The 12,315-nt window shown below is 39.1% G+C and overlaps 1 protein-coding gene across 1 annotated transcript in view; it reads left to right on the plus strand.

Moving 5' to 3' along the window:
* Positions 1 to 482: 482 nt before the first annotated feature.
* Positions 483 to 12,315, plus strand: part of tpd52 (tumor protein D52) — a 32,189-nt gene continuing 20,356 nt past the window's right edge. Inside the window, exon 1 of the mRNA XM_041809885.1 lies at positions 483 to 598. Coding sequence (XP_041665819.1) covers positions 580 to 598 — 19 coding nt within the window. The 5' untranslated portion in view covers positions 483 to 579. The remainder of the gene's footprint in view (positions 599 to 12,315) is intronic.

The following is a 12,315-nucleotide window of genomic DNA, read 5'->3' on the forward strand; positions in this document are numbered from 1 at the left end:
ATTTGTTCAGTTGAATTACGTTTACATTTTTTTGGTCTTAGAAGAAGAAGACAACTTTTCATTGATCATCTCCACTGTTCTGGCTCAGGTTTCTGCCCCTTGTGGCAAATAGTAGGTTGATATATGATATATATTTCCATGAGTTATTCATTTTCTGTCATTGTTTCTTTATAGAAATTACTGTATATATATTTTTGAAATCCCTTTGATAACTTACATAATGCTGATTTTCAACTTTAATAATTTTTATAATGTTTATTGTGTATAGATAGATCCCATATCACTATCATGTGTTAAAGAGATAAGGCCGATATTCGCGTTTGTGTTTTGCAGTAAAAGAGCCCTATAATGACGGTTCATCGGCGAGCGACTGTGCATTGTTGACGGTGTAAAAACTTGTTCCACGTGCTCGCCTCTGTTTACACTGCTGCGTGCTGACGTCACGGTCAACCCCACCCCGGCGTACGTCGGGCTGCCTGGCAACATGAGAGAGGGAGCAGGAAGATCTGCTGCAGCCAACTGAACAACCTGCTGAACCACTGGACTTAAAAATTACCCGAAACAACGCTAAACAGCACAATGGAGGATGCAGAGAAAGGTAAACCATTCCTAGTCATTTCACATAGTTACTGCGTTGTCGCTGTTAAAGTTTTAAAATTACTTTTTACTCACAAGAAAGTTAGCAAACTAGCTAACTTTGCCCAGCGAGTAGAGGCGGACCGTTGAGAGCATATGTTACGTTTAAAACTCAGATTAAATGCATTTTTGGGATGAAGATGGTAAAGGTAATATTTTATTTGGAAGAAAATATATCTCGTATGCGTTAATAATGAACGCCAACATCAATCAAACATACAGCGGAAGTTAAATTTAACAGCATTTTTATCCAGGCATGATGAACAGGTTGATAACGTTAATTAAAACTTAAACGAGGACGTTGTTCAGGTCACAATAATACACTAACACTACACTACACTAACTTTGTTTAACCTTTGAGGGGAACTAGAGGCTGAATTAGGTGTCGAGCTCGCGAGTTAAGCACCTCAAAGTTGTTACATGAGTTAAAATAGGTGAAAAGTCCCTAATCTTTGAACAAAAACTTTACCTGTACAAGTAGGTCACACCCGTCTGAAAGCCCTCTAACTGTCCTCACTATACCTGTTCTAGTCAAGTTACTGTGTCAACATGACTGTTTCCTTTTCATCTAACAATGTTGCATTTACATTCCCATTGTAAATAAGCTGAAATGTCAATGTCAAGCAGCTCAAATGCTGGACTGTCAAACATTTTTTAATATAAAAGAGGAGGGGAGTTTAAACCATAGGTATGTTGTGAATTTTTTCCACCTGCCATTCCTGCTTCCGTTTCTATCCTACCTGAACAATACCTTCCTGCTTGGCAGCCATCTGCTCTCTCATACCTTTACACAACCTCCTGCAGGCTTGTGTACTTGCCTGTATTGCAACATCTGCTTCATAGGCAAGTGTATGTTTTTGTCAGACATTTTAAAAACTAATGCAGTGGTTTTCAAACTTTTTTTTTTTTTTTGCCTCAGGCACGCCTAAGATCAAGCCGAAATCCCATCAGTGATACACAGATTCCCATGACACACCTAGACTTGTCTCAAGGCCCACCACTGTGCCTCCATTTGGCAGCCACTGTTCTACAGTTAAACTAAAATTATTCTTTTGTTTGTAGAAAGCAAACGCATTTAAAGGTCAAGGTGATATAAGCAGGTGACTTGTATTTGTTCAACTCACGAGGATGCCAGGTAAACTAGGCACTACCCTGACCTAATTCTCCTTCTGCACAAACAGTCTTCGACCTCCTGCAGCTGTGTCATTTCCTGATGTCTGCATTTTTGTTTGGCCGCAAGATGAAAACTAGTGTAAAAGGGAAATGCACCACATATTTTGTTTATTAACAGATCTTGCCCTGAAGTAAAAATTGTTAACGCTTGTGTAGATTTGGTTGAAATGTGAAACAATTTGATGATGGCTTGTAAATTGCCACATACATTTTTGTTGAGGGATTCTTTGTCTTGTGATCATGGTTCCTCTTTGATGGAGCAGGTTTCCTCTGCATTGCTTACACACTTTTAAGATTTTCCTGAGTACTCCTCCCTGTTATCTGAACCATCTTTTTCAAGCTCTTTAAGTTGCCTTCTCCTGTCTCGGCATCTCAGATATAAAACAGTTAATAAAATTCTGTTCTTTGTAAAATTATATTCTTAGTCATCATATTGAAAATATGATACAAAATGTTTGCAATACAACAGTATCAGCTTTTGGCGTGCAAAGTAAAACAGTGAAATTGTGTTATGATTGTTAAGTCAATAAAAAACCTTTATGAAGTTGTAGGACCATGGTGTGTTTCACCAACCTGCAGAAACCAGTTTCCACCCTTCCCACTTTTTTATTTAAATATCATCATAGGAACTGATGATTTCTCTTTTTATGCTCACTCTGTCTCTTAACAACAGAAGTATTTTTACACATTTGAGCAGGTATCAATGGTCTTTGTAATCTGGAACCATCTGTTCCTGCATCCATGTTAATGTTTTTTCTTGTCAGTGTCACCTGTTGGGTAAGAGCCTGCTCGGTCACAAGTATTTTGGGAGAAAATAGCAAATGTGTCACTTTTGATGCCCCTTTATAATCTTTGCTTTTGTGTCATGTGATTGTCCCTTTTATTGTTTTCTTCCACCGTTTTTTGTCTGTGTTTGAGATGAAAATTGTACAAAGAACAGGACTAACAGAAGGTCTGGTGTTTCTCCCAGAAGCTGTCGGGGAGTGGAGGCTGCCCTCCTCTGCTTGTTTGTACCTAGATGACCTCTCTGATAACAAACATCTCTTTCTTTGTGTGTGTTTTCCACTGCAGTGAAGTGGTGTTTTCAAATTAAATCATATGGATCCTTAATTTTCTTAATTTGGTGTGTCTTTCCTTTAGTATTTTTTTGCTTGTTTGGTACAGTGACAACTGTTGATGTTGCCTTTGAGGCAAAGAACAATATTTGATCACTAGATATAAAGTAGAAAATAAAATATGATGGCATATTTTGAAGAGACATACGTTTATTTACAGTATCTCTAAATTAGCAGCTCTTTTAATGCTCATAGATGATCCAGATCCTGTTGGACTGTTGATACCTTGTGTTTTCTGTCAGTCCTTTGTAAAAGACAGTCCTTGCTTCAACCAGATGTTCAAAAATGAGACAGTCATCCCACCAATCTATGTTGTTTTTCAACTCCTTGGTCTAATGTGATTGATCATGAGCCGTTGCCAACATTTTTGTGTTATTAGATTTTCATGATACACAACTGGTTGCTTTCAGCTGTGCTAGCAGCCAGAGGAAGTCTGCTAAAATAACTTCCCACTCAGACCATGTACAGCTTGTTAGGGTCAGAAACCTGTTTTGATGGAACAAAATCATACTCTAGAAATATGTCCATGTACCAATAATGAACTGTGGAACCATAATCTTGATGTTTAAAATAAAGCCAAAACATTGGTAATTTTCTATCTAGGCAATGCTGCAAAATATATCCACAAGCAAATATTCTTGCTTGCAGGTTTAGTTTGTGTTCAGATTCTGTGAAAACAGCTTTGTTTACAGTGTATTGTACACAAGAAAACATAAATACAGAGGCTACATGTAGCATTGAGAATATTACTACAGACTTAAATGGTGAAGGGGAAGTGAAATGTTTGTTACTGCAGGAGTTAATTCTCTCTGAGATGTTTTTAGAAATTCTTGTGTACAAATTTGCTAACTTGATGCCTCTGAGTATGAAATCATGTTGATTCTGCCCATCAGACACAGTACTGTTCAATGCACGTCGTTGTTATGGAGACACTGGTACAGATGCTTATCCTAAGACTAAACCATTTTTATACTGTTTTTCATCATTTGCAAGAATTATGAACTGTATCATGCATTATATTTAGGAAGCATTTATATCATAGGAAGATATGACTTTTGATCCACTTAATCTTTATATGAGAATATGTTATTACTCTGATAATACAGTATAAGGTTGTGAACCAGACACAGGCTTGAGCTCGCGCTTTATTTGCTCAAGTTGACATATCTGGCACTCCTGTTCAGACAGATTTCCATCTGACCTGATTCAAGTCAGGCCAATCACTTCCATTTACCTTATCAGGGGCGGGTTTTATATCATCGGTTTTGATATGGTGTTTTAAAGACTTTACTGAAACAACCAAGTTGACTGCTGCAGATGCAGAATGCTCCGATTGCTTTAACCCCAGTATAAAATGTTTCCAAATGTCTCTGAATCATATCCAGAGGCCATATTACATGGAACTAGCCACCCAGCCTTGAGGCCCAATGCTATGCAAAGCAATACAAAGCACCAAGACAAGTAGGTGAATTTACATGGCTGTTTTGGAGTTCTTTGAAATTGCTTTTTCATGTTGGACAATTTGTCAGCTGTTAAGCTTGTAGTTGGATTGTTGTGCAGTATAATACAAACAAAAGTTTTCCAAACTAAAAAAGAAATAAATGATCACTGACTATAAAAGCACAAAACAGCTGTGCAATTTTGTTAAAACAAGAGAGCTGTTGAAACACTTATCAAAGCAGTAGACATGATTATGCAGCATCTGTCTCCTTTATTTGTAATATTCCACTTGCATGATGCCAGATTTTTTTTTTTTGTTGTTGGTTGTACCACCACACATCTGTCACAGTTGTCACTAGTCGTTTTAAACACAGCTTTTGAACAGTTTAATTTGGGCCATTATTGAACTAAAACACAGGAACCCAAGCTTGAAAGCCAGCCCCAGAGATCTTAAAAACATGGTGGCAGTAGATATGTATTCATCTTAGAGATGAAAGGGGAAGTTCCTGTGTGAGGTTTTTAAACTACTGATGTCTAAGCTAACAGGTAGCAAACAGTTTATGATTCAGATGTTTGCTTTGCTTTTTTGTAATGGGCTTAAAAGTCCTGGTCTTCACATGCTCTGTAATACGCTCAGTTTACTCCATCCTGACGAAAGGCAGTAGAGACGGCTTTTATGACAGACAAGTCCAGACAAAGACAAGCAAGATCACAGTATGGCGCATTTCATGTATGTGTTAATTACTTGATGTTGTTCAGTCTTTAAAGTCTGATACAAATAGGATTTTTTTTAAATCTCAGATTATGCCATGAGGTTACAATACTTGTAATTCACCTCTTCTTTCTGGATATGTTTTCATTAAACTGTGAGATTTGGCAGAGCAGTGGTCACATCTCTCTGCTAGCTCTGGCATCAGACTCAGTAGCTGTCATCAGAAAGAAACTTTAGGCCTCTATATAAGAGTTTTTAAAATATGAACTATTAGTCATACTGACTGTACGTAGTATTTGTGGATTGCCTGTTAAATTTTTTGCAAGAAACAAATACTGATGAATGAACACCACAGATACTCAGATAGTTGTCTCCTCCTTGTTGTCTGTTTCAAATCACTGTAGAAAATTTCACAATGATTGGGTTGAACAACATGTGCAGATATGGAAATCTTTAATCCAGATAAATGACATGGTTCTTTTAGTATCTACTTTAGCTTCCTCTATTATGTTTTATAGGTGCAGTCTGAAATATGCAGTTTGAATTAAAGTTCATTATATTTCAACGTTTTTGGCTTTGCAGGGCTGTACGTTAACTTTTTTTGCCCATAGCGCTGCCGCTACAGAGGTTGACAATCTTGTAGCACAGAACACAAAACCTGTAGCACAATATTTGTTAGCTACATCTCTAAAACCAACATGTAATCAAAATACACTGCCTGGCCAAAAAAAAGTTGCCACCAAAAAAAAGGTCACACACTCTAATATTTCGCAGGACCGCCTTGAGCTTTGATTACAGCACGCATTCGCTGTGGCATTGTTTTGATAAGCTTCTCCAATGTCACAAGATTTATTTCCATCCAGTGTTGCATTAATTTTTCACCAAGATCTTGTATTGATGATGGGAGAGTCTGACCACAGCCCAAAGCCTTATCCAGCACATCCCAAAGATTCTCAATGGGGTTAAAGTCTGGACTCTGTGGTGGCCAATCCATGTGTGAAAGTGATGTCTCATTGTCTCTGAACCACTCTTTCACAATTTGAGCCCAATGAATCCTGGCATTGTCATCTTGGAATATGCCCGTGCCATTAGGGAAGAAAAAATCCATTGATGGAATAACCTGGTCATTCAGTATATTCAGGTAGTCAGCTGACCTCATTCTTTGGGCACATAATGTTGCTGAACCTAGACCTGAGCAACTGCAGCAACCCCAGATCATAGCACTGCCCCCACAGGCTTGTACAGTAGGCACTAGGCATGATGGGTGCATCACTTCACCTGCCTCTCTTCTTACCCTGATGCGCCCATCACTCTGGAACAGGGTAAATCTGGACTCATCAGACACATGACCTTCTTCCATTCCTCCAGAGTCCAATCTTTATGCTCCCTAGCAAACTGAAGCCTTTTTTCTGGTTAGCCTTACTGATTAGTGGTTTTGACCCTTCTTAAACAGACTAACATCTTTTCCACGACCACAGGATGCGTCTTTCGACATGGTTCTTTAAGAAATGAGAAGTTACTTATTGCATCAGCTGGGGTTAAATAACTTGTTGCCTGCTGAAAGATAATCGCCCATGCAGTAATGATCCAATAGGAGGCTCGTACCTTTTTGCTTAGTTAAATCCAGTTGGCGACTTTTTTTTTTGGCCGGGCAGTGTATATGCTTGGTAAATGAATTTACTTAAAATACGAAACCAAACCAGCCTAAACTGTAGCTCTCAATTAATGTCTAATAAAGCAAACAGCCAATCATTGTTAAGAATTTTGCGATGCAGCAGAGAAGAGAGATGCTGATGGTTCATCTCCACATTCAGGCACAAAACGAGAGCCAGCTGCTGGAAGCTGACTAACTTTATAGAAGTGTTTGTGCTTTAGGATGATTAGTGCAGTATGATTTGGAAATCAGACCTTGAGATCAGACAGAGAAGCAAAGGAGCTCCATTCATGCTGCCATTGGCTGCTGTAATCCTTTTGTTTGTATTCATCAATTTTTTTTACTTCAGGCAGGACCAACAGACAGCTGAAGTCTTTTCTGGTTCATCCTAATTACTTAAACTTTAATGTGGTCTAAATTTAGTTTGTATGTATCAACATATTGTATAAACCCCAATATTTTGCATTCCTAGTCAAACTAAGAAATAGAGTAAAGTACACATTTAGGTTATTATGTGGGCCTTTCTAATGGATTTCTTGCAGGCTGATTCAAAAAGACCTAGGGTGAAGTTGGACCACGGCCCATGGTTTGCGACACCCCATATATATATACTGATACTCAGGGTAATAAGAAAATGTTTCTAACATTATTAGAAATTGGTCCATATTGTGCACACTGGGTTCTGATGTTTATAGAGCTAATGTATAAATCCCTCTTTTCTCTCTAACAGTGTAATGAGAACATCAGTACTATAGGAGTTAAATGGTATAAACATACAATTTATGCAGTGTGGGGCTGTTTTGATCTACTCCTCCATGCTCCTGTCTCTCTCTCTCCTTCATCTGTCCATGTCATATGGGACCTGTATGCAAAATTCAGATGCGTATTGGCTTAACATAACAGCAGCAGCTACAATATTATTGAAGGGAAAATGCATCGTTTTATTCCTTAACCTTCAATGAGAAGTTAGCGCAGACTGAGCGATCTGTCCTCTCACCGACAGTTCATTCTCTGTGACCATGATCCGTGTGTAATTACAGAAGACGAGGAGAAGAAGAAGTAAGCTAGCAGATACTTGTTTTCAGCATCGTCTAGCCTACGTGACTTAATAAAAAAACTTGGGATTAAAGCAGCGCTCCTCTTCAATATAACTCACCTGTGCTGCGTATGCCCCGAGCCTGCCTCGTTTGAGCTGCTGCAGGTCACTTTCTCACCATCGTGGCCGTGGAGGATTATGCATGTCGAGAGGAAATAACATTCTGCTTGAATTTAAAATACGCCTGAAATATAAAATAAATGGACTGGTGTGGATGAACTTGTCTGGCCTGCACAGAGTCCTGAACTTCACCCGATAAAACACCTCTGGGATGAATTAGAGTGGAGACTGAGAGCCAGGCCTTCTTGTCCAACATCAGTGTGTGACCTCACAAATGCGCTTCTGGAAGAATGGTCAAAAATTCCCATAAACACACTCCTAAACCTTGTGGAAAACCTTCCCAGAAGAATTGAAGCTCTTATAGCTGCAAAGGGTGGACCAACATCTTATTAAACCCTATGAATTAAGAATGGGATGTCACATAAGTTCATATGCGAATCAAGGCAGGTGAGCGAATACTTTTGGTAATATAGTGTATATATTGATATCCATATCTGTGATTGAAATGTGTTGTGCTTTGACTGTATTAGAAAGGGGCAAAAATTGTTGGCTCACCACTGTTATTATGGTCATCATACAAAGCTGGACACTTCTGTTTCTTCACATTCAAAATAAGAACGTGAGATACTATTTTCAAGGAAAAGGGCAGAGAACTGATATTTATTAGGTCCAGTGTTGACAGCAAGTGTGCAATGCGGCGCAATCTGACACAATATCTGATGCTCACATGCATTCAGGACACAGTGTTGGATGTTTCTGTCTATAAACTAAGCTAACCTGTTAATGCTTTGTTTTTAAATTCAAACTTGAGAACAGTCCAAATTTTCTCATCTAGCTCTCAAGACAATAATCTTTTAGTTTATTAGACATACGGAGGTATTTGCTTGTATTATTACAGTAAAATACATGTCGAGTAACTGAGTCGTTGTTACTTCTGTTTTCCCATGGTGCACATGTCATGGGAACTTTTGTGGGCACTTTTTGCTGCGTCCCCAGTCATCCATGTCTCATGACTCTAGTTTTAGGCTAATCATGTGATAGGGTATGCCATGAATAGTAAAGTAATGGATCTCATGCTGTGCTTCATTAACCACTTGAAAATGGCCGTGTGTCCGGAGTTACAGTCTGGGTGAGTAGCCATAGGCTGCTCGTGGTGCTGGAGCTTTTTTTTATTGTTTTATGGGTCCAAAATGTTATGTAATTGAAAAGCAGATTTTTATCAAAGTCATTCTGTGACATTGATGGAATGTTTAAGCTAATATTTTACCAATTATTAAATTCAATCACACCAGTGAACTTCTTTTAACAAATGTCACATGAATCCAGTGTCTCTTCAAAATAAATGGCTCCAGGAGTCAGAAGGCTAGACTGGAAGTACTGATCATATTATTTAAGATCAAGCAGCACTAATTTATTGTGCTCAGCATTAATGTACATTTGGTCCGTTTTGGCTGTGAATGTGGCTGTCTGATTTCTGTCACTTCTTTTTGGAAAGGAGTGTGTGATGAATACTAGACAGGCTGAATCTTTTTTGTTTACTTGACACAAAAAATAACCAAAAGCCTTAAAATCTAAAAAGCAAGAGAAGGAATAATCTGGCCAAGACACACTGTCCTTTATGTGTGTGCTTGTTGATACTTGATAGTTTGAGTGTATGTCTGTGTGTCACTTCCTGGTCTGACCTTGCTGAGTGGAAGCACAATGCAGTGAGGCCTGACTAGGCAGATCAGGGTAATGCTCATTTTCATTAGTAAGACTTGACATGAGTCATTTGATTTGGATAAAGATAACCTATTTCAGCCTTCCTTAAACTTAAGTGTGCCACAGCTTCATTTGAAACCAGAAAATCTTCTTGGGCCCTTCACACCCCTCATGCAACCAAGACTCAAAGTATTAGCCTCCATATTTTTATTTCATAAATAGAGGATTTCATTGCAAACTTTTTCCAGAGAGATTATTGCTACTAGGAAAGCATTTTCAGAGTCAAAAAGTACAACCAATGAGCCACCACCATTTATTTTGTTTTGCTATTTTCTAATTATAACAGCATTTGTGCCTCCTCAAACTCTTTCCTAGTAATAGTCTCTGAAGACAAGGATAAATTATAATAAAAAGTGGTGTAGTAGAATGTATGACGCAATGTCACCAGGTAATTCAACACCAGTTAAACCATGACACCAACTCTTTACATTAGACAAATAATTAGAAAAAGGTGACACCCAAGTTAAACCTTCTGGCCTCTTGTGGTCCCACTTGCAGTACCTCTGAGTTCCATACTTTAGGAGGCACTTTGGACTGACAGTTTCCTTATTTTTGTCATTTCTGGACAATTTTAATCAAGAGGAACTCTTTACATTAGCTTCACATGCTAAGATTAATATTGTCACATCCATAGTTTGTTTTAATCAGTAATGAAGACTGACATCTGACATCTTTTGGTCCTTGATTTAGGCTTTTTCCTTATTTTCGATAAGATCAAAATAAATCATTTAATTCTTAATTGCCAAGATCCAAACAGAAAGTCAACCATTTGTAAATTTATCATAAGTTTGTGTTGTAGGGTGCATGAGTTGGGCTAAATGGTTTGGTGGATCCCTTTGGAGCTGAAACCAGAATTACAAGCCAGTGAAACTAATTGATATTTTACATCAATTCAGGCCCACAATACCAGTCAAATGCTTTGTCTTACAACACAGCTGCACTAGTTGCTCTTGTAGCTGTGCTTCATGGCTACTGCCTTGTGGCCATAATGCTCTGTCATTTGATGTAAACTATGGTAAAGTGATAGCACTGATAGGATCTTAAGGAACAGCTTGGTTTAGCACAGAAATTGGAATAAAGTAGGATATAGGCAGTGTCAGGTTACACACATATTTGCATGCTAACACTGCTAATGTTTGCTATGTTCTGAAAAACAACTTCTCGGTTAACCAACTGCCTCTCTTTTGCCATCTTAAACACGTAGTGCTCAATTTTGACAGTTTTCTCAATTTTAGGCTGGTCCACTAAATGAAAAACCATTTGGGTTTTTTTAAGATTTATTTTTGGGCCTTTTATGCCTTTATTGATAGGAGAGGACAGTGGACAGAATCGGAAACAGAGACAAGAGAGCTGGGGAGAGACATGCGGCAAAGCGCCACAGGCCAGATTCAAACCATGGCTGACCATGTACATGGGGTGCGCCTCAGACCATGAAGTCACCTGCACCCCGAATCTTTGTATTTAATCAGAAGTGAAATGATTCATCTGGGAACATTACTAGTTTGTAGGCAGTGTAGTTTAACTTGCACTTGGGGATTCATCTAGCTCAAACCTTGCAGAACTAAAGAGAAGTCATTGATGATCAGAGATATAAAATTTGCTGTGGCAAGTCATTAAAAATGGTTGTAGTTTCCTCAATGATATTGCCTTGGCAGCAAACGAAAATGGGTGGATCTATAGCTGTTTTCATACACGTACCCGATAGAATTTCTTGGAAATTTCAGGACCCCCGCTCCAGATTTTTTTTTTTTGTTTCTCGTTCTCACTTGTCCTTCAGGTCTAACGAACTTTACATGTTTGATAAAACTCATCACCTAAACTCATCTACATGCCAGTATTCTTGACCAGCCATTGTGCTACCTAATGGTAAAGGAAGTAAAACCCTCAAAGGTTAAGCTGTAGTGCAATGCTGGCCAAATCAGCAGAGGCAGAATGCAGAGACCATTTGTCTAGATCTGGAGTGTGCCATTCATTCATTTGATTTTGTATGGATGACCTAAAAGCGACCCCACCATTAGTTCCCTGGTTGTAGATGGCTGCTGAAAGGTCTGGAGAAGCTTAGGGACACAGATGGGTTCCAAGCCACCAAAGTCAAGGTCCGTAGTATTAAGGAAAGTAAAGGTGGCCGACCAGTTCCGCTTCTTCCTGTAAGGTATTCAGATTCTGTCAGTCTCTGTGAATTAGGTGAAGAGCCTAAGCAAGATGTTCAGATACAGAGCCCACCAGGATGACAGGGCAGGAGCTGGAGAACCACCTGGCTGTTGCTGATAAGTCTAGCCTTTCAAGCTCTGGATCTACCAGCAGGCTGTTCCCACGGACCTTGTGAACCCTGCTCATATACGACATGCCACTATCAACAGTTTAGAGCTTTGAACGGGAGATAAGACAGTGCCTTTGCAGGTGGATTGGGCTTCCCAGAAGCTTATGTATGCATTGTACAGGCAAAACAATAAGCTAAAGTTCCCACTCAGCAGTGCGATGGAGGAGTTTTGGTCAATATGCAAGAGAGGTGTTCATGTACAGTGAGTTCATGGACCCAACAGTATCTAGTGCTGGGATTGAAGTTAGAACAGGCAGGAGGTGGAAAACCCAGGTTTCTGTGGAGCAGGCAGAGTCCTGGTTACAAGACAGGATGCTGTTGGGCCAGGCAACATCTAGCCGGGCTGGG

This window comes from Cheilinus undulatus, linkage group 16 (genome assembly GCF_018320785.1).
Source record: "Cheilinus undulatus linkage group 16, ASM1832078v1, whole genome shotgun sequence".
NCBI classification, from domain to species: Eukaryota; Metazoa; Chordata; class Actinopteri; order Labriformes; family Labridae; genus Cheilinus; species Cheilinus undulatus.